General features: G+C 39.7%; 3 protein-coding genes across 8 annotated transcripts; all 3 read right to left on the reverse strand.

Annotated features, from left to right (window-relative positions):
* On the reverse strand, window positions 799–3,664 carry LOC104710902. Its single transcript, XM_010427554.2, has 2 exons — window positions 1,275–3,664; window positions 799–1,182 (listed from the first exon to the last, which is right to left on the reverse strand). The coding sequence occupies exons 1-2, from the start codon at window positions 1,893–1,895 to the stop codon at window positions 1,105–1,107; spliced, it is 699 nt and encodes a 232-aa protein (XP_010425856.1). The 5' UTR covers window positions 1,896–3,664; the 3' UTR covers window positions 799–1,104.
* LOC104710903 (ALBINO3-like protein 3, mitochondrial) lies at window positions 10,676–14,986 on the reverse strand. 2 transcript variants are annotated; one of them, XM_010427555.2, is made up of 14 exons: window positions 14,586–14,986; window positions 14,287–14,393; window positions 14,023–14,150; window positions 13,658–13,729; window positions 13,382–13,483; window positions 13,209–13,265; window positions 13,058–13,123; window positions 12,576–12,623; window positions 11,865–12,044; window positions 11,723–11,778; window positions 11,493–11,610; window positions 11,314–11,400; window positions 11,121–11,230; window positions 10,676–11,040 (listed from the first exon to the last, which is right to left on the reverse strand). In XM_010427555.2, the coding sequence occupies exons 1-14, from the start codon at window positions 14,915–14,917 to the stop codon at window positions 10,878–10,880; spliced, it is 1,626 nt and encodes a 541-aa protein (XP_010425857.1). In that variant the 5' UTR covers window positions 14,918–14,986; the 3' UTR covers window positions 10,676–10,877. The 2 variants fall into 2 exon arrangements, with proteins under 2 accessions (XP_010425857.1, XP_010425858.1); XM_010427556.2 differs by having other exon boundaries at window positions 14,287–14,406; window positions 14,586–14,707.
* On the reverse strand, window positions 19,121–23,106 carry LOC104710905. Of its 5 annotated transcripts, none has more exons than XM_019230444.1 (8): window positions 22,873–23,106; window positions 22,451–22,576; window positions 22,168–22,375; window positions 21,711–22,074; window positions 21,057–21,163; window positions 20,739–20,802; window positions 20,258–20,631; window positions 19,121–20,166 (listed from the first exon to the last, which is right to left on the reverse strand). In XM_019230444.1, the coding sequence occupies exon 8, from the start codon at window positions 19,704–19,706 to the stop codon at window positions 19,146–19,148; it is 561 nt and encodes a 186-aa protein (XP_019085989.1). In that variant the 5' UTR covers window positions 19,707–20,166; window positions 20,258–20,631; window positions 20,739–20,802; window positions 21,057–21,163; window positions 21,711–22,074; window positions 22,168–22,375; window positions 22,451–22,576; window positions 22,873–23,106; the 3' UTR covers window positions 19,121–19,145. The 5 variants fall into 5 exon arrangements, with proteins under 5 accessions (XP_019085989.1, XP_019085990.1, XP_019085991.1 ...); XM_019230445.1 differs by having other exon boundaries at window positions 22,168–22,378; XM_019230446.1 differs by lacking the exon at window positions 21,057–21,163 and having other exon boundaries at window positions 22,168–22,576.

Here is a 23,210-nt window from a genome sequence, read left to right on the forward strand (position 1 = left end):
TCTCTTAAAACAAGGATGGCGGTTTACACCTCAACAAGCTGTGGCACGGGGCCATCAACGAGGAAATCCACGACCTACACTCAAAACTTGATCAGCGTGACGACCTTATCAACTACTTCACCCTTGGACCAAATGGCACGAAGGTCTACCCCTCTATGCTGGCCGCCCGAATGGAACATCATGGAGAAGAGATTGCCCACCTCAAACAACTTATTCGTGAGATCAGTGATGGCTACGAAGAACTTGCTTCCAACGTCCACAACCTTACACCAAGGAACAATCACCCTTCTACTCCATCGACCTTTGGGTTAAAAGGATTCACCATTGCCTTTCTCTTTTTACTACTTATTGGCCTACTTTTTTACATTATTAAGCATTAATGTGTTTGCTAGAAATCACCGTACTTTATGTTGTCTACCAGTACAAGAATCTTGTCTACCAGTCCAAGAATCTTGTCTACCAGTTCTTTCTGTTTCCTTTTATTAAGTTATGTACTCTCTGTTTCCAATGTCCTCTATCTTTTCTTTCTAAGTTATGTACTACCTGGCCATCTATCTTTTGTGTTGTTTTCAGAAGACTAATTTAAGCATGCCTTTAATTGCATATCCACACTTTCAAAATTACTTGTCTATTACCACACTTTCAATATTTCATATTATGTTATGTCCACAGTTAAATTACCTTTCCATCATCAGGCATAACTCAGTCACATGTTCGAATAGTAGCCAAATGTTGAAGGTGTGTGTGGACTAAAACAGTTATAGCCAAAAGAGTCTTACAAGCATATCCCCCAAAAGAGTCTTACAACCATATCCCCAAAATAATCTTACAACCATAATAACCATAGCCAAAGGTGTTTGTCGACTAAATCTTACAACCATAATAGCCAAAAGAGTCTTACATCCATATCCCCCAAAATAACAGCCATACTACCCAATTTGATTTCCCAAATGCCATACTACCCAATTTGATTTCCCAAATGCTGAAGGACATTAAATCTTACAACCATAGTAGACAAAATAATAAGGGACTCATAGTGAAAAATCCATCAGCATCCAAAAAATGGAATGCCAAAAAACACTTCCTTAACCAATCTTCATCTCTTCAAATTAGCGTCGAGCATGTTTTCCTGTTGTGACCTTGTCCAAAACATCTCCCACATTTTGTTACTCCCTTCTTCTTCTGGAAAACATTCATATCCAACCAACAAATGGTTAGTTAAATGGACCATGTTTCATAAGAGTGGACATAAATGTTTAAATAGAGTGACTTACGTGATGAACTTCACCCTGTGATGGAATCCTTCTCTTTTTTGGCCTTCCCCCCTGCCGCTTTGTCCTTGGTGGGTTTACAGGTACCTCTGTCAATTCTTCTGGGATGTCCACGTCTTTCTCATTTGGACGAGGCATTAAAAATCCTTTGTACTTTTCCCTCCATGGTCCAACGAAATAACAGCGGCTTATAAGTGTGTATGGGTCAATGTTTCTTATTCGACCAGCAGCCAGAGCATGACAGCAAGGTACCATAAGTACGTCAAAAACCCTGCAAGTACATGTTTTTTTCTCAAGGTCAACTATAAACTCACACCCAATCTCGTCGTTCACTTGGTAAATCCAGTCAGTAGCTCCATTGACCGCACAATTGAGTGACTCCTTCAGATGGTCAATCAACAATTCTTCAATTTCTGGTGTACACCTTGTCCTTGTCTTCCCAGCGAATGTCCTTCTACACCAAAACCACCTCATCAACATTGCTCTTATGAACTCTACCATTGACACTATCGGATAATCAACAGCCTTTTGCATTGCGGCGTTCAGAAATTCCTTAGCGTTCAAATTTTTAGCTACACGAGGAACTGAAGAAGGAAGCTTCAAATTTCTGTCAACGTGTAGCATTAACAGCCAATTCCTTAGCGTTCCAGGCTTTCATGTACGATATCATTACGTTCAACTCTGACAATACCATTTCTGGTAACTCGCATGCCCTTGGTCCTTTTTTCCCATTTGCAAATTTCCCTCGCAAAAGTCCAGCCAATATCTTCGCCGTTGCTTTAGAACCATATCTAGACCTAGCCGTAACGTCACAGTTGTGTTCCATTGTAACAGTTCTCACTTCCAAATTCAAGGTGTTTGGAAGAGTGACAGCATAAACCCTCCAACCACAATTCTTGTCCACGCAGGCTGCAATTACTCTCGTTTTGTCGGAAGCAACTATACGGAAGCAGAAAATCCTCTTCATAGCATAAAGTGATAGCGCATTGTGCATCTCGGCCTTATCGAAAAATATTATACCTACATAGATTGCATCACCCGCTCATTTGAAATCCATGTTTCTTTCATGGCTTGGCAAGCCTCTCATATTATCATGGCATGGTGGAGCGTCATTCAACAATAAAGGGTCAGTTTCATCTATCACAAGTCCTCCAACAAAATCAACAAAATCAGCATCCCAACATTGATAACCAGACGATGAACCCACTGCTACTATCGCATTGTTCATTGGGATGCCGCTAGAGTTCCCCTCTACAAGAACCACACCCTAATCTTCATCATCAGTTACACCCGTCCTCTCCATGTTAGGATCCCAATCCGGAGGATACTCTTTGTTAATCCGTTCAGTCCACTCATCGTAATCATATTCTGGACTGCTATCCCCAACTATGAGATTGTCCACTGCTACTTCTACAGTGGACAATGGACCTACAACATCACCACTTTATTTGACTATGTCTACATTAATCATATTGTCCCCCATCTCTCTCATATCAGAAACCGGTACATCACAAAGCCAATCTTCCCCATTGACCACCACCTCAACATGGTCACCCACCATTACATTGTGATCAGGTTCTAATGCAGTAACCACATTAACCTCATATAGACCTGCTTCACAATTATTGTCCAATCCAATCCCATTGTCTGACGACGCAGCTGTAGTGGACATCACCTGATTATCCTGGTCCACCAACGGAGCTCTTGTGACACCCCTGAGTATCTTTCTCCACCAACGGGATACTAGTGGACAACCCCTGATTACACTTGTCCACCAACGGAACTATTGTGGACACCCCCTGTTTATCCTTATCAACCACACTAACCTCATATAGACCCGCTTCACAATTATTGTCCAATCCAATCCCATTGTCTGACGACGCAGCTGTAGTGGACATCACCTGATTATCCTGGTCCACCAACGGAGCTCTTGTGACACCCCTGAGTATCTTTCTCCACCAACGGGATACTAGTGGACAACCCCTGATTACACTTGTCCACCAACGGAACTATTGTGGACACCCCCTGTTTATCCTTATCAACCACACTAACCTCATATAGACCCGCTTCACAATTATTGTCCAATCCAATCTCATTGTCTGACGACGCAGCTGTAGTGGACATCACCTGATTATCCTGGTCCACCAACGGAGCTCTTGTGGACACCCCCTGAGTATCTTTCTCCACCAACGGGATACTAGTGGACAACCCCTGATTATACTTGTCCACCAACGGAACTATTGTGGACACCCCCTGTTTATCCTTATCCACCCTTTCAGCCATCCTTGCCTTATAACTTGCTTCTACCTCCTCCACAAACGCCACCAAAACTTCATCATCAAGCCCATCATCTCCTTCATCCGCAACCATACCAGCGCACACAAAATCGTCACTCTTTTCTCCATCAGCCGAACCTTTAAAACTCACATAGAGATATAGTCCTGGGTAATCCGCCATCAACCCCTTGAACTGATTCCAATCAATTTCTGATTTTAACGCAACAGGGGGCCATTTTCCTTGACTCATAATACCCGCTTCTCCTTTAAAGCAAAAGCTTAAGATTAATTTTGTCTCCCATAAGCACACCCTGAACGCTTTTGCAACCTTCTCTTCCAACTCTACCAATGTCGTCCCTTGATTATACCCTACACACCTTGCCAATTCTCCCACGCGAGGAACAAACTTCCAAATCCCGCTTGTTGCACAAGTCCAGTCCCCAACTAAAACACAAACACTTTCTTCCATCACCTACAAATGCCATCTAAAACATGTTACGACATTTTCAAAAATTGTTCTTTTTATACTATCATAAGATGGACATTTAATGCAGCACAACGAACATACCAATTGGCTATCAAAACACTTGAAATACAAATATTTGTCACAATAAATGTTCACATACCTTCGTACCAGTGTCTTCGTCCACCACAAAAAACACTCTCAATCCTTCTCCTTCTATTAAACGCAAGCAACTTGTCCGTTAAAAACAAGAAATTTTAATATTTTATTCTTAATACTATAATGCTTCCTTTTACCCAGCATTCAACTTCTTTGTCCGCTATTAATGCCAATTTCAGTTACCCATGTCATTAATGCCAATTCGTAGGTTGTACTGACTCGCCGAGCACCTATTTTGTTTCGCAGGAAGCAAACAACTGAGGGTAAAAACGTCATTTTCTGTAGCTCAATTTGGTAGATTTCAAAAGGTTCATCGAATGTGGTATAATTGAAAAGGTTTATATGCAATGTGGTACATTTTTTAAAATTCCCTTGAGAGTATGTGCATTGGATTTGCTCTAAGTAATATAACCTTAATGTGGGATTTTTTTTTTTTTTGTCATATGATCTTATATTGCATTATGACCTTAAAAGGCCTCAAGAGTTACATACTATTGTTTACAAAAATGCCCACCCTTTCCCAATCTCTTCTTTCAGTTAGTCTAATCTAACTAACTACACTTCACAAAAGCCAGATTCTATACAAAAGCAGCTCAACTATAAAGCTTATCCTTTTCAGGGATCCGATCCTCACCAAACCGAAAGTTCAAACTTTTTCTTCCTCAAATTCAGTAGCCATCCATGCTGGGTAACCCCTTTCCACATAGGATTGAAGTCTCAGGTCACCTGTGACACTCTGAGCTATTAAGTTTGCACCTCGGTTTGTTGCTACCGATTCACCACACAATCACCAATCCTTCATTCTGCCCAAAAAGCTTCTTATCGCCAATGCTTGAGCTTTAAAGTTTGGCCAAGCTATCGGTCTCTCCACCGCTTGCACCAAACCTTTATCTTGAACCCCAAATAAAACTCTATTTACCTTATGGCTGGTCATACTCTCTATTGCCCATAGAACCACCCTAGCTTTGCGTCTACCGCATTCCCAATATTTCCAAAAGCTATACGGCTATGTAGTAACACCTCCCCCTTTTCATCTCTTAAAACCCAGGCTCCACCTGCAATTCTATTTCTCTTTGACCAGAAAGAACCCACATTACACTTTAACCAATTTTGTGGAGGTTCTTCCCAGACTTTCACTTCCCTTTGGTCCCTTCTATCACCCCTACCATTCTCCCTTTGATCATACACTGGGTCTCCTCCCGTTTCTTCATTATGAGCCTCAAACCATTCCGTGACATCTTCTCTAATTTTTCCAACTGATTCCAAGGCTGAGAAAACGACCCCATCAAAGAACAGAGAATTCTTGTTTTTCCAAACTCTCCATAAAATCCAGGGGAAACTCATGCGTAGCTCCAAAGGCCAATCTTTATTGCTTCTGTTCAATAATAGATGATACACATTTGAGTAAACTGACCCGAGTTGGAAACCCTCCAAGGGAAAAGGAGAATCAGTTAATGCCCATATCTGTCTGGCCGCTGAGCATGTGAACAGAACGTGGTTTATGGACTCACCTTCTTCTCCACATAATTGACAAACACTATCCATCTCCATGCCTCTTCTATTTAGCGCTTCTGCTACTGGTAAGGCTCCTATCAAAACTTTCCAAAGAAAAATTTTTAACTTTGGGTCAGTCTGTAATCTCCAAACCAGTTTTTTCAAATCGAGGGTAGAAGGCAAGGTCGAAACTTCTTTGATCAGACTGTCATTTTTTTCTTGGAAAGCTAGCCAGTAAGCTGATTTGACTGAGAAGTCACCACACTTGTTAAACTTCCATGCAAAGTAATCCTGTTGGGATGCTATAGGCTTTATGGCTCTTATACGAGTTATATCCTGAGGCAGAAAATGTTCTTCAAGCATATCTTGATCCCAGTAGCCTGTTGAATCATCAATAAGGTCATTGACTTTTAATCCAACTTCAAAGAACAAATTCTTCCTCCAAGGTGCTCTATACTCCTCGTCGTAGATCCACTTATCAGTCCAAACACTTAGTGTCTCTCCATTCCCAACTTTCTTAATCAGTCCTTTTTCCAGTAACTCCCTCCCATAGAGAATGCTTCTCCAAGCGAAGGATGGTCTCTTACCCAAGGAAGCCTCTAAAAACCCCGACTCATCGTAGTATCTGCTTTTCATGAGCTTAGCAAGAAGGCAATTTGGAGATTGAAGTAATCTCCATGCTTGTTTGGCTAGGAGGGCTTGATTGAAAACTTGAATGTTCCTAAACCCCAAACCTCCATAGTCTTTTGGTAAACACAACCTATCCCAGCTTTGCCAATGTATCTTCCTTGAATGTCCGTTTGAACTCCACCAAAATGAAGCCATTGCACTCTGAAGATTCTCACACGTTGAAATTGGAAGTTTGAAGCAAGACATAGCGAAGACTGGCATCGCCAACGCTACCGACTTGATCAAAACTTCTTTGCCTCCTTGTGATAAGCATCTTGTATACCATCCGGAAAATTTTGACATCTGCCTATCCTTTAGATAGTTGAGCATCTCCACTTTCGACCCACTGAAGCATTCAGGTAGCCCAAGGTATGATCCTGCACCCCCCCTCTGCTTGTATCCCTAGGATAACTCTGATGCTTGCTTTCTTTTCTTCTTCAACCTTAGCTCCAATGGTTATAGAGGACTTAGATGGGTTTATAGATTGTCCAGAAGCTTCCCCATAGATCCTTAAGATATTTTGCAACACTTGGCTCTGCTCATTTGTGGCTTTGCAGAGGAACAGTGAGTCGTCAGCAAACATAAGGTGATGCACACTTGGCCCATTCTGATGAAACCGGATTCCTTCTATCTGTTTTTCCCATTGTACTTTGTTTAAAAGATGCGTTAGCCCTTCGGTACAAAGCACAAACAGGAAGGGAGAGAGAGGATCTCCCTGTCTCAAGCCTCTCTCGGGGATAACCATTCCATACGGGGAATCATTAATAAGAACTGAGTAGGTGACTGAGGAAACACATACCATTACCCTGTCCACCCATATCTGATGAAACCCCAAAGCTAGTAGTAGAGATCTAAGGTAGCTCCACTCAACTCTGTCGTAGGCTTTTGACATATCAGACTTTATTGCCATGAACTCCGAAGCTATTTGAGGATGAACTCTGAGACTATGAACCAACTCGTGAGCCACTAGGATATTGTCGGTGATAAGTCTTTCCGGCACAAACGCAGACTGAGTTTCGGACACAATCAAGGTCAGGAACGGTTGGATTCTTTTCACCATAATCTTTGCAATCACCTTATACAGCACCGAACAGAGACTAATTGGACAAAGGTTAACCATCTCTGTAGGATGATGTGTCTTTGGGATTAAGCAAAGATGAGTGTAGTTCCATTCCAACGGCATTAACCCATCCTGGAAGAATTGTTGAACTTCTAATATCACATTTTGTCCCACAATTGACCAATACTGTTGAAAAAACAGTGCAGACATACCATCTGGTCTCGGAGCTTTTGCAGGGTTGATTGCGAATAATGCTTCTTTGATTTCTTCAGCACTGACCTTCTCAATCAAAACCTCATTCATATCGTCAGTCACTCTTGGATTGAGACCACTAAATCAATCAGAAAAGCTAGCTGGATTTGAGGAAGTGAATAACCTTTGAAAGTAGGCTGTTGCTACTTCGCCTTTTGCTGCTTCGGAGAACTGAAAGTTCCCATTGATATCCTTTAGTTTTTCAATCCGTTTCCTTTGCCTATTCTCCTTGACCGAAGCATGAAAGAACTTTGAGTTCCGGTTTCCTCTCCTTAGCCATTTTTTTCGACTCTTTTGCTGCCAATATTTCTCTTCCTCTCTGTACTCTTTTGCCAATTCCCTTTTTAGCACCAAAACCTTGTGCCATCTTGGCCACATTGTCGACTGTTCAGTCTCTAAGGCTTCTTCCAATAACTGAATCTTTTCTTTTGAATTGGTCTTGTTTCTTCTTTTCCAAGAGCTTAAGGCTTTTCTACAGTTTTGCAATCTTCCCGCTACTGAGACATTGGTATTGAAGGCTCTGGGACTCCAAGCTCTGACTATAGCCTCTTTTACATCTTCCTTGTAGAGGAATCTCTTATCAAACTTAAACTGTCCTCTATACGAGTCTTGGGAAGACATAATTTTCACTAGAACTGGCCTAGGGTCAGAACCTCTCATGTCCAAAAAAATTTGGTTTGAAGCTGGGAAGCAATTAAACCAATCTTCATTTCCAAAAGCTCTGTCTAGCTTACACTGAACCCAATGATCGCCTCTTCTTCCCGCCCATGAAAATGAATTTCCATTACTTGGCAGCTCTATCATTCCACAGGCACTTAACATCTCAGAAAAGTATTTTGAGGCATTTTCACTTCTTCTTGGCCCCCCAACTTCTCACCATTATGCAAAATCTCATTAAAATCACCCAGCATAATCCATCTATCACTTCTTCCAACACCAATCCTAGAGATTCTCTCCCACACCTCGGATCTTTTGCTTCTATCCGGGTCCCCATACACACATGTGATATAGAAATTGGAGGCTCCAAACTGTACTTGAGCATCCAATAAGTTTTTATCCGAAAACTTAATATCTACATTCACACTACTTTTCCAAAAGAGAGCTAAACCGCCGCTCTTACCTATAGGATCCACTGTATACACACCTTCATACTCCAACCATACTTTAAGATCTACTAAAACATCCCTCCTATACATTGTTTCCATCAAGAACAACACCTCCGGGAATTGTTTTTTACGCAATTCCTTTAGGCGAGGAATTGTCAAGTCTTGAGGCCGCCCCAATCCTTGACAATTCCAGCTCAAAACACTCATTGGAGTTTAGGCAAACCCCCCTTTGGGTTCACCTTTTGAGAATTAAGCTTTGCCAACTTTGCAGTGCTTGTATCCTCATCATCTGCTTTCCTTTTTTCTTGACTCCCAAACTCAATTCCCACCTTTAAAACCTCTGACTTCTTTCCATCAGCTTGAGACATCACCTTTGGCTTTCTTTTGCTTTTTGTTGGTCGACCCCTTGGTTTATTCTTTGCCTTATTCAGAACAATCCCGGAAGATCCTACCTCAAAAGGTTTGGATCCATAAACCGTTGCATTGTTCTGAAACGGCTGGGATAACGATAAGAATTTACCAGATCTAACCAAAGAAGAACTAGCCCCGTGCTCACTCCAGCTGGACTTTGAGCCATCACCAGCAAAATCTCCCATATTAGTATCTTTTTGCTCATTCTCTTTAGAGACCCAATCTAGGGTTGGTTTGTCATAGGAGAACACCACCCCCTTATTCTTGTTTACATCAGGGTGAAAGATGGGAGGCGGCTCCAACCTGAGAATGGATTTTGCTGCAATAGGATCTTTTTCCACTTCTCTTACAGACGCTTTAACTTTATCAGCTCTGAGTAATTTCTCTTCTTGTGAAGACACTCTCATGTATTGCCGCATACCTTCTAATACTGCAGGTGCTATCTTCGGTCTACCACTTACTGGATCGACTCCCACTTGGTCTTGTTTAGAATTCCAAAGAGTGGATCAGATTCTTTGAGGATCAGTGTCTGTTTAGTAACACCCACAGATTTCCCTGCTCTTTTTGCATCGTGCATCTCATTCTTCTTCTGGATTACCAGGGGGCAATCATCTACCTCATGTGTCATTCTTTGACATTCAAAACACCTCTTTTGTACTCTTTCGTATTCAAAGAAAACATTTGCCGTTCCACCCTTTGGTAGATTCACCAACTTTGATCGTCTAAGTGGTCTAGACACATCAAACAAGATTTTGACTCTTACATACTCTTCCAGCTGAGGTTTCTCTGTATCAAACGCTACCTCTAACACACGACCAAGTACTTCTCCAAGAGCTGTGATTGCTTGCTTTGTGTAGTAATTGATCGGAAGATTCCAGATCTGAACCCAGATGGGTGTGAATTGCAGATAGTCGTCTGGAATAACTTCTTGCCACCGAGCCACCACCACTGACCAATCGTTAAAAGTATGAATCCCTTTTTGTATAACTTCTTCCAGATCGTGATCCGAATTGAAGAAAAATTGAAATTTCTCCTTTGAAAGTGCAACTCCTCTTGTTCTTCCTTCTTTCTACCATTTTCGGGGCATATTACGGATAAGATTCTTCATCGATTGACATTTAGGGTTTAGTAGCCTCCCCACTAAACTTTGGGCATTTTCTTTCACCGATGAAAACTCAGGCAAATCGGGCATATCAAAGGGCACATCCTCCTCCTCCAAAGACATGGCCATCAAAGCTCGATCCATTGCTGACGACATTTCTCCTTGTGAGAATAACCAAACGAAAAAACCTTCAGATTCTTGTAATATCTTGGCTAATACTGATGAGCAGACAAAGCGGCTGTAAACAGGTTAAAAACAACTAAAGGGAAAGTGTTTTTTTCCAAGTCAAAGCTCTATTCCGACCTAATCTGAAGACACTAGTTCAGAAAGAGAGTCTTAAGCCCAAACAAGGGAGTCTTTTATGATGAAATAGAAACCACTTTAGTTATGGGGATTAAGCCATGTAATAATATGAAAATAAATATGTATTTGCTCTTATTTTTTACTGTATAATAATATTCGTATACACATACTTATTTTGAATAGAATGGAAGATAAGCTATCCATATTCTTATTTATCTAAAAAAAAAAAAAAACGATTTCAATGGTCCAACCCCCAAAATAAAATCAGTAAAGTTTAAGGCAAGAAAACAACAGAAAAAAAAAAAAAAAAATTATGAAGTTTTGTGGGTAGAATTAGATGAAGAAGAAGTGGGAATGGTATCGGTATCATCTTCTTCGCATTGTTTCAGCAATTCACTGAAGGCTGGATCATAAGCCACCACTCTTCTCAAATACTTTGCAGCTTCATCTCTCCTTCCTTCGTTAAATATAGCACTGAACACAAAAATGGTCAACACATTACACAAGACCTAACGCTTGAGAGTTGAGACTAATTTACTTGTTAATCTTTCTACCTTGAGTAGAGAACCAATGCGTCCAAATAATGAGCTTTGCTCTTGGGATCTTCAGGCTCTTCCATGTGTGCTACTCTTTCAAGGTGTGTGATTCCTTCTGATGTCTTTCCCTAAAGCCATGAGCGAATAATTCTTTTGAGTATCAACGTGTACAAAAAGATAGGTGAAAACATAAAGTGTGTCAATAATGCACCTGTCGAATATTGGATACACCTGCCCATTGAGATGCAACAATTAAAAGATCGACTTCTGCAACTTCTGTTGGACAAGCATCAAGAAGCTGAGAGGATCATAATTACCTCCGATTAACATGGTTATAGGTTTCTTATTAGATATCATAAAGAATAAGATCAAAGAACGTCGTCATCTCACCTTTGAAGCAGCCTCCTCTAAGTATTTTGCAGCTTCAGCGAACTGGTCTTTCTGATATAAAGCCTGGCCAAGAATAATCATAGCTTGAAGATATTCAGGATCCTTTTCTAATGCCAATCTGAAAAGAAAAAAAAAAACACAACTTAAGTCACTGGAACAGCCACATCGACAAATACGGATCCAAGGATATGCTTTTTCCCGATGAGAAGAAATCCTAGCTACATAGTTACCTTAATAGCGGAATTGATTTTTCTTTGTGCCCTCCGGACAAGTATTTGGCAGAAAGCTGGTAAGGAAAGCTGTTCACATCAGTAACAAAGATGTGGAAGATTAAATATTGTTAAAAGATCCCGATCCATGACATCGACTTACAGCAACCAACTCTTTAGGGGTTAAGTTATGCACTGAGATCAAGCGTCCTTTCGAGGATGAATCAGTGAGTTGCGCTTCATTAATGTTTGTCAATATAGGATTTCCAGCCTCTTTCTGAACAGTGTCGTTTCCTTGTAGACCCAACTTAGCACTTACAACAGGATGGTTGAGGATTGATTGCTACAAAGCCAATGCACTATATGAGGGAACCAAAGGGTACTTACATATCTAATGTAAAAGGGAAGGTAGAGTTGTTGTGAACAGAGAGATACAGACCATAAGTGATTATTGTAAACTCTTTTCTACCCATAACTAGCATAACCAATCTCCCTAGACAGAGTTACTAAACTTTTGACTAATTACTACAGAGTTATCAGTAACTTAGGGCTAACGTCTACGATAAGCTTTGGGTCCTCAAGTCAAACACCCGCAACATCTATCCCTGACGCAGATGCTGAGTAGAACTTGCCACTAGGTAACAGAGTTTTTAGTTTACATGAATTCAAGATTACAAACCCTAAATAATTTCTTGATTTGGCCAATTTTCACAAATTCTATATCTAACCAGTTTAACTATGATCTCAAGTTTTGCCTGAATTCGAGACTCTCATTTTTTGGTCTAGAGAAAGCGTGTCCCAATAGATACCACATCAGACAAACCATAAATATCACACCATTAGTAGATCTTAGACTGCAATCTTTAGAACAAACCTGAGCTATGCTGAATGACAAATTGGTAGCCCAGTAGAGCAGACTTCCCTGTGAAGTAATTATGACAAGAAAAAAAAAAAGAGAATAAATGAAACTTTTGAACAGGTAGCGATGTAAAATACAGTATTCCCAATAGAAAGAATGGAATGAAAATGGCTGTTCCAGGGAATACTAGTAAACTGAGAGCAGTAGCTCATAACAAAACTCAGCGAGACACTAGGTTTACAATGGAAGATCACATACTCTTGAAAAGGAAAGGGTCTAGTTTGAATGGCATAGTTTCAAGATTAGTCGCCAATACAGATTTTTAAAAAGTATTTAAGTCAAGTAAATAGTTGAATGACCTTACGCTGAAACGGTATCAAAATATAGTAACGATAATAGAAAAGACTATCTGGCTGGAACCTTTTTTTGTACCAACATAACCGGAAACAAGAATATGTGAGCTTCAGAAGGGGGTATATGATGAGAGATTAATCTACCTGAGGCATTTGGAATGAAAGGAAATAAAGAGCAACTGTCAAAAGATTCAGAAATGTCTTGTAAGCCTGCAGATACATAAACACACATCAATTGTTATGTAACATGCATCAAGAACATTTGAGATATTCACGACAAAGTTGAAAAACTCACTTTTGCCAATTCCGCGAATTTATCAACTTTGTGAACTGAAGATGCTGTAAAAGTTATCTACAGGAAAATGTACATATATTTCAAACAAGCAGAAAATACAAGAAGTATAGTTCAGCAGAAATTATTCTAGTTGATACGATGTGGCATGCAACAAGAGAAACAACAGTACATACCTGCGTGTTTGTGTAATGCAAACCAGCAATTAAAAAGGGGAAAAGTGGACCATAAAGACCATTGGGAATTTCAGTCAAATCTTGAAACCATAAAGCTCCACCCTGCAACCAATGGAACAAGGGATTCTATCAAAAGGAGAGTGAGGCAGAAGACATTTTCCAGAACATAAGCTGAATTACGATAGAAGGCCAGATATACAAGAAAACAATAGTCCTTCAATATATAATTTCAAAATATGCTTATAAGTGATCCCAATATACTGGCTGGTGACTTACCGAATCAAATCCAGGATGATGAGTAAGTGACATTCTTCTTACGCTAGTTATCCACAAGAAAAAACATGAAATCTGCCAGACGAAAAAATGAAGGGAGTAAGCCTACAGTTCTTGCCACTCAAAGAACTATATCTCATGTCATTCGATACAATATATTTACACCCACAAAGAATGTTACGTAAGTGGTAATAACTAAAAGACGCACTAATAACACAAAACTAGCCATCTAAGCTCCATAAATATGGTCTCATTGACTCAGACATGGAAGAGTCAACAGGGCTATGAAATTCAAAATTTCTACAGAACTATGAGCGGCATGGAATATAAGATTACTTCTAGTTCCTCAAGAAGATATGAAGTATCACCTGGATGGAGAAATAAGCAGGAACCCACAAAAACGAAGGGCACCCGATAGCTTTTCTTTCCTTCCGGAAAAGCTTAAACTGATCAATAACACTCCTTCCTGAACCCTGTGGAGGCCAGAAAGGCGGTACTACAAAAATACCACTATCAAATCATCAGCATCTAATCATTATCAAGTGAACATAAGATTTCATTTTACAATGCTTTCACAACAACCAATGTTGAGTTCTGAACTTAAAGAAACATTAGCGCCACAAAATGCTCACACTTAGGTAGGAACTGTGAAATCCGTTTCGTTTGCTTGCGCTGCAGAATCAGGACAGGAAGCAAAGCCGTTCTGAAAGCCACAGTAGATGAAGCAATCACTACCCACCTGACCAATTCATCTGAGGCAAATTAACAAAACTAATAAATTTCGCAAAACCCTCAAAAAGACACAAAACTACGAATCTTGACTTGTCAATTAAGAGTTGAAAGCTCAAAACTTTCCATCAATCTGAACTGAAATAAGCAGATAACTAATCATACGATAGAAACCCAAATCAGAACTATGAATTGTTATTACCAAGGCAGTCCAGTAAGGTCATGGTAAGAATCAAGCAACGAGATCACAGGTCGAGTCAAGTAATCATAGTTTGACACACCAGCTCCGATTAAATCTTGGCTTAAATCGCCCAACTCTAACCCATGACCATTGCTTCCAAATCCATCGACTGAAACGTCTCTGAGTCGAGTCAGCTCAGAGTCCATGTCCGGGGGAGTGGAAAAGAATCGGGATTGGAAAAGACCGAGAGGGATTGACGGATGTGCCGGAGCGGAGACATGGTGAGGAGAGAGAGAGGAGTAAGTGTGACGAGATCGGCGGAGGTGAGAGAGTAAAACCCTACGAAATGCCATTTACGGTGAAGAAGACTGTACGTGTGGTTCCTTCTTTGATATATGAAAAAGTTAACTGTTTACGGATATGTTAAGACTTAAAAGACTTTTGACATTTAATTGATAGTATATGAGATAAACATTATTTTTTCTCATAAATGTTTCCATTTTATTTTCTACATAACAAGTGTTACAAGCTTTGACGCTCTCTCTCTTCTCTAAAAATCTTTTAGAGAGAGAGTCCACCGTTTCGATTCCGGCATAGATGGCTTCTATAGCACATGTGGCTGGCTTTATCTCCAGCATAGGTGGCTTCCATAGCACCTGTGGCTGGCTTTGTCTCCGGCGATATCGGCTTTCATAGTAAGATCGGTCGGCTTTACTTATCACTAGCATCCAGTTAAATTCTGGCTTCTATCCACAACCTCCGGCTACCATAGTGGTGGTTGATTGGATATCAGTGGCGTTGTTTGGCTCACTCAGCAATCTCAGCCAGTGTTATTTCCGGCATCGGTGGCTTTTTAAGCGATGATGTCTGGTTTTTCTTCCGACAAAGACTGGCTTATAAAACAGTGTTTGGTCGGCTTTAGTTTTTACTTTTTGATCTCGTTCGATTCTAATCTGCTTCGGGTTTGCTTGACTTTGATTTCTCTTTTTCATTCCTTTGCTCTAGATTTGGAATTCTTCAATCCTCCTTTCTTCTAAAGGGTTTATTTTGATCTTTGAACTTATTGGGTATTTTTCATTTTAAAGATCAACTTTTTAGATGCGGATTGAAGTTTAATTTGGTGTCTTTGGTCTGATTTTGATGAAATTAGAACAATTGTTTGTCTTTCTCACTGCCAACGCTTGTGGAATCGTTTGGGTTGGTTTGATTTCTGGTGTTCTTATGTTTGCATAATAAAGACATGCTCGATAGATTAATCCTAGCAAAAGTTCCTTGAAGATTAAAAGCTTGATTGAAGATGAAGATGAAAAATATTTGCATCAAGTAGAGTCATATTCTCATCAAAGTTCAATTGGAATCTCGCCTTTATTTCTCTGGGCGAAGCTTGAGATCTCTAGCATCTTTCCGGCGAATCTGGCTGGAGTTAAAGCTTTCCGGCGTAACAATACTCTGCCGGTGTTTGAGACTCCCTTCTCTTCAACTTCCCACGTGTCATCCAAATCGTTTTCTAATTTTCACGTATACTATGTGATGTATATTGCTTTTCCTTCAGTCTAGGGTTTCTTTATTTGGGCTTTTAGGTTTTTGGCCTTTTACACTTTGGGCTTTCGTTTGTAAGTTTTTTGACTTATTAAAGTTGGCTTTTCTAATAAAACAACACACTTGTGAAAAAAAAAACAAGTGTTACAAAATGAAATTAACATTCTAGCAAAAAAACAAAAAAATTATGTAAAAACATTATTTATTTGAAAATATTAAAAATAATATTATTTTTCTCCTATTTTTTTCATTAAAGAAGTTACCAGTCGATTGACCAAATTAAGAGAAAAGATTTTCTAAAATAAAATTAGGGAGCATATAATAAAAATTCTGTAATTTAATAACCGATCTTTAATTGGACATGTATAGTTTTGAAAACAATTTGATAATAAAATAAAATAATAACTTTTTGAATATGACCAGCTAAATTTAAAAAGCTTTTACTCTTTTTTTTTTTTATCAAACAAGTTTCCATTAAAACTTAAATCCTCAAAGAGGAGAGTTCATACAAGGAGGAGCAAATAAAGTTACAAAGTTTAACAAGGTTACAAAGCAGATAGAGATATTGGTTCCATGAGTTATCCAAGAAGATGCAAGTCTTTGGGAGGCTAGCAAAGTTTGAAAGATCTGTTGGGACCAAGGTGGAAGCGCCTTTGAAGACAAGCTCCGCGACTTCCTCGATCAACAAGTGATCAACAATAGCTCTTGCAAGATATGCAGTGGAGCGTTTACAAAGGTGGTACATAGGTGAGACAATGGAGGGTGCTCTAGCCAATGAGAGAAAATTCAAGACAACTTGATCAAAGTGTAAAACAGTTTCTGGCTCAATTCTCATAGCATGGGATGAAACTACATCTGGGACTCTAAAAATATATATGCAATATCGTAACAAAATAGGTGGGTCCTCCCTCTCATAAAACTAATGGCCATGGAGGTTAAGGAGTCCCACACAAAGCTTGTAGCCGATATTGCAATGTGATATTAGATCAAACCTGAGTTTCCACCCTATTGGTAGTTGGAGGAGAATGAAGGGTAGGGTTGTTATAAGGTTGAACCTAGGGAGAGACAAACAAGGTCATAACAGAGCAGGTAGGTCCTCCCTCACATGAAGCTCAAAGCCATGGAGGTTAAGGGTTCCCACACAAAGCTTGTTGTCGGCTTTGTTGTAATGCATTAAGATATACACTAGGTTGGAGCCAAGAGGAGAGGCTAAGGGGTGTGGTGGGCGTTTTGTATATACTTTCCAACTAATCTTGACAAATGGATTTATCTAACCATTCTAGGAAGGCAATTACACAGCTATATGATTGTTTGCGGCCAACCAAAATAGAGGCAGAGAGACCTATCCGAGTTTGGTTCGATAATCTTCTAAAGGGTCGAAAGGGCTCCAGGATCAGACATATAACCAATACTAATCGAAGTACTCTATCTACCAGGGTTTGCGGATGAGAGTTGGGTTCAAACCTGGATCGAGAGGACAGAGGAGGAGTTTGTAGGACGCTGCAAAGAAAGCGTGTATCGTCAAAGCTCAGTCCAATAACAGGATCAACATAAAGTAGAGTGGTTTGATTTGTGAGGCAAAACTTCATTAAATAAAGCGGTAGATCGGAGGAGAGCATAGCCAAGACACAAACTAAGGAAACCAAGGATACAGGAGGGGGATACAGGGTCACAATGATTGCCGCTTTTATCGACCAGGTCTTGCGCAGTTCTGGCGTCAGAGCAGAGCTCACTTCTAGCATCGGCCAAGTGGAACACTTGGTGATGGGGTAAGAACCCTAGGACGAAGGAGGTCATGGGACTGACTTCAAGGGGAACCGGTAAGAGAGGTGAAGAGCAGAACACACATGGAGCCTAGAAATCTCAGATTTATCATCGAATGGTTGGGGTCTCGGGAGAATCACCTCGTTGAGACAAACCACCAGTTGAGCAGAGGGGTGGGAACGGAGTTGAATCTTGCGCATGACCGGAGTAGCGTGACAGATCGAGAAACCTCCGGTGGAATCGAAATCTATCCAGAAGCAGTGTTGATACAAGAGGGGAGAGCCGCAGTGAACGGAAAGCAGCCCAGCGGCGCCGATTTGGGACGACGCCACCGGAAGGAGGAAGCTCGGGAGTTGTGCCAGGGAGAGAAACGGCTAGGACGAACTCTTTTGTTTTATCAGTTTTTTTTACACGTGCGAAAAATTAAAAAAAAAAAGCTTTTACTCTATGTTGTATAAGAATGACTAAACAAGGACTCTTAAATTGAAGCTTTGCAGTGAAAATGAAAAAAATTGGATATAGTAAATTCATCTTATATTAAACCAAATTGATCTTAGAACTTGGTAGATTAACACTTCCATTTGAATGTTAAGACAAGGGAGTTTAATTTTGACATACAACATTTCAAACATAACTAAATATAATTAAAGTTTTGGTTCCCATAATTAACACAAATGTTTTGTATTCAAAAGCATTTATTGAAATCTAGTTAATGCATATTTTTTAGTTTAATATCCACCAATTAAACATAGATCTAAGTTTTTTTTTTTGTCAACCATTGGGCCACAACTGGCCGATCCATTAACCAAATTCCTACATTCGTAGGAACCAGGACTCGATCCCGGGTGTGATGATGCTTTTTACAAATGGACTTACCTTATGCCACTATACTAAGGTTACTTCACATAGATCTAAGCTTATACAGTGTAAATTATTTTACTTTTAAATTAGTTGTGGAATGTGGAATGTGGAATAAGACTATTTCACACGTATTAATAATTTTTTTTTTGTTTTATTCCTAATTAATATATTGATATATGCTAAAATTATAGAGATAAAATTAAAAGATTTCTCAAAAATGGGTATTAAAAACATGAAAAGATAACTAATTTGAAACAAAGTTTAACTATTAAAACGACAATAATTTGAAAGTATTTTGTTTTTATGGTTAAGATAGTCATCTTGTATTTTAACTAAGCTAATATAATTCAAAAGACTTTTTCAATAACTGAAAAAAAAAATTAACCACAATCTAAAAATGGTACAATTAAATTAAGTTCAAGTAAGAAACAGATCCATCTGAGACTTATTCTCTTGACCAATAACATCAAGAAAGACAGGATCAACGGTAACGAAACTATCCACGTGGACCCTAAAACTATGATCCCACCACATAACCTTAGCCGCTCCTTCAATCGTAAGCTTAGCCTCAAGTTTCATCTCTCTCTTCGCCACGTCAGAAAAGAACTGCCGCGCGTGTTGCGCAAGCTCCATCCCGTTAAGACGCGCCGGTAGCCGGAGTAGCTGACAAGATCTCGCCGGCTGCGAGCCAGCCTTGACCTCTGCCGAGCCAAGAACCGTGCCATCGTAGAGGATCGTCATGGTGGTGGAGGAGTAATGGATGGGTGCGATGTTAGGGTTAGTGACGTGTACGGTAAGCATTAGCTCTGCGTCGAGGATAGGGAGGTTAAATTTCAGTGAGGTGAGGTCTATGGAGATAAGGTGGAACGTTGGATCTTTTGGCTTGGCGCTGAGGAGTGAGGCCGCTGCTGTTGCTGATACTGCTCCGATTAAGGCTGAGCTCCAGCTCCATTTTACTTTTTGGTCCCTGGATCCCATCTCAAGATTATACACTCTTTTGCCCTTGTAGTTTAAGGAAGAGAAGAGAACAACTTCAATTTCAATTGTGCCGACCAGTACGATGAAGTGATTGACAAAAAAAAAACGATGAAGCTATCGAGATTGGGAAGAGTTTGGAAAATACTGTAATGACCTTGATTTTATAGTTGTTGTCATAAATGTGACATGGGTGTTTTAGTCATTCCCACAGCTAGCTGTGTTAGACTATCTTCATTATTGTGTTTCTTAGTTGTTTTTTAATGCAATTTTTAATAATAAAAAGGAAAGAAGAAACGCAGTGCCATCAAGTATGGCTTCAATCCTTGCCGGAAGTGCAAGCACCAAATCATTTCTCGCAGCAAGCTCTTCGGTTAAAACAAAAGACTCACAGTGGAGCAGGGTAGCGACTATAGAAAAAGCCTTTCCCATCATTTGTCCATGTAATTCCACTAAACTTAACCTGATCCCATAACAAGAATGACCATTCATGTCAATGATGAAGTTTGTAACTAACGAGTGAAATAATTCATCATGAAGGAAGGAAGCCTTACCCAAGATAAAGTATCAGGCTCCACTTTCTTATCTTTAATCTTCATCACTTTGATTGTAACCCAATCACTACCACTAGAGCTAAGACCATAAGCCAAATACTTGGCATCCTCACTGATACAGTAAGTGTTTAAAGAAACAGTTCCATCATCACTAAGGGCATGTGCATCGGTGAAGGACAATATTTGGTCCTTCAAATATTTTATTCTTATTTTGAGAGTTTCTTAAGCTTGGTATTAGCATTGGTGTCCTTCACTTGGTCCTTCAAATCTCTTCATGTAGGAGAATCACACACTGACACTACCCCGATTTCTCTTTCTCCCTATGTTGCTTTCGTAGGTGGAGACATGTTACTCACAAGGGAACCCGTAACAACCTGCATTCGAGACAAGAAAACATAATATTTATAACCCGCAAATGTGTAACTCAAGTAGTATGAGGATGTACTTAGAAGAACTGAGTAGAATCCTTTGAGTGTTTTACCTAATTGAGCACAAATGAACCCTGCAAGCTCAAGCTTCGCTGTTGTTCCCGAGCTATCCCGTTCCTACATCATTTATCGAGAGTGAGGTGATAGCATCAATGCACAAGCTAAATTTCATCTTTTGTGATACCATTACTACCACAATCACCCTAGCCCACATCTAGGTATGCTTTGGATCATTATCGGATCTTTAACATGTAGTTCTAACTAAGCAAAGCTTATCAGCTAATCGACTCATGAGGTACAAGAGTGAAAGTGTTCAGCTAATTGACTCATGAGGTACAATAGTGAAAGTGTGTTCGACTCAGTTCATTTACCTCCATTGTTAATCTGCTCCTAACAGCACAAAACACGGAAAGAACCATAACAATGTTAGATGCAGCCGTATAGAGCCTTAAAAGGTTTACTCTGCTGCGTCTGCAACCTATTTAACAGAGAAAACAAACATATATAAAAGAAACATAAACAAAAAGGATGCATTTCGTTATGCCTAACCGCCAGAACAACAAAGAAGAGACGGTTAAAACCTAATTCTCCTATCAATGAAGACACAAAGCCAGCAGCAGCAGCTGCAATTGCAAGGGTGTTCATCTCCTTAAAATTGAGCTAAAAGAGATGCATACATCTCCATTACAATATCCATCACTTTAACTAATGCTACAACAACTTCAATATCACTACAATCTCAGTGACATCAAAACTTGACTATGAATTTGCTAGGCACTAAACTAAAAGATTTGGTTCATTATAAAGCTGGTAACATTGACAATGTATATGAGATTGAGCTAATTGCAATTTGTTCAACTCCCTCAATTGTGAGAATACTGATCACATACACTACTCCTGAAAATTTTAAGAGTAATATAACAAACATGTATTGATGAATTCAGTTCTCAAGTATGTAACACTTTGCAATGCATCACAAAATCGAATTTTATATATAGACCATATCAATCCAAATCAAAGAGTACCTGAACAAAGATCAAAGGACGGAGACGAGCGGTATGAGAAATCGGATCCATCGGTACCACTGGGTCTTCCCGCCGTCGGCTTTCTCTGCTGCATCTTCTCCGGCAAAATTGGTGAGCTAAGTTTTTGGCGACGATTTTTTTGGTCTCATCCTACCCAAACGACAGAAACAAATAACACGCCGCCACGTGTTATGAAGGACCGACGAAAATACGTCCGTTTTGTAGATACGTTTCTTCAATATTTGGTTAATTTCGATTTAAATTAAAAAAATAAAATGTGACGGACGGTGTGAAAATACGGCGATGCAGATGCTCTAAGAGTATTAGGATCAAGCAAGACCTCTGCTTCAGAATCCAAATCATCCTGGAAAAGTTCAAATCTTAACGAAACTGGAGATGGGAAGAAAAAGTTACAAAAGAAGATGATTTGATAACTCTCTGCTTCAAATTAATTTACCTTAACATAGAGCACGCTCTGAGCTTGAAGACCTGAGTTATGGAAGTAAAAGTAATTGTTCCCTCGCTTAAAGGGCGTACCGTAACGAGGGTAGTCAATAAATTTCGTGAATTTCTCATGGAGCTTTCCCTTGGATTCGCAAGTTTTGAGCACTGAATCAGACAGTTTCACTTGCTTCTCCACAAACTCTTTAACTTCTTCAGCCAAGCTACTAATATAACTAGACATTCAGTGTGTAGCTGAACCCTGAACCAAAGTGTTAAACATGAGAAAGAAAGCTAACCCTCTTGACAGCAAGTCTCTGCAACTTTACAACTTCCTCCGATAATCGACCCTTGGTCCGGCGGATCTCAGCGTTCATAGCAACAACATCAGCTCTATTTTTCTCCTTGGTAACAAGTTCAGCTTTCTGCAAATCAAAAATTACATGTCACATCTCATTCAAGAATTTCAAAGAAGAACCTTAAAGCTGCACATATCATAAATTAGGTAAGGCGTTCAAAAAAATTTCAATTCCCATCACGAAAACTCGATTATCGTATACAAAATCAGGACTACTCATATAAATTCGAGACCGGAATATTTTCAAATTCTATGTCCAACATTGTGAAGCAAACTTCGTTAAATCCTCAGAGATTCATCGGAACCGAATCAAATCAAGTTAAAAATCTCAAGGATGCAACATAGAAAAAGAGAAATCATCACCTCGAGAGCGGTCTCGATTTGAGTTTCACCGGAACCAAATCGACGCTGAATCCATGGAGAATCAGACGTGGGAATTAATTGGAAGAGAAGAAAAAATTCGATCGGAATCGCCGATTTCGTCGACAGAGCGAGAGAGAGAAGAGAGAACACACGAAGAGAAAGAGAAATGCAAAATAAAATTTATCAAATTAATCTCATCGTGCCACCTGTCCACCAAGAAACGTTTCTTTTGATCCTAAAATAAGAATCGTTTCTTTTAATCTTTAAGCTTTTGTTTCATTAATAATTATAATTATACCTAAGAAATTTCCTAAGAAACATCTAAGGACTACCAACGA

Source organism: Camelina sativa, chromosome 9 (genome assembly GCF_000633955.1).
Source record: "Camelina sativa cultivar DH55 chromosome 9, Cs, whole genome shotgun sequence".
NCBI lineage: Eukaryota > Viridiplantae > Streptophyta > Magnoliopsida > Brassicales > Brassicaceae > Camelina > Camelina sativa.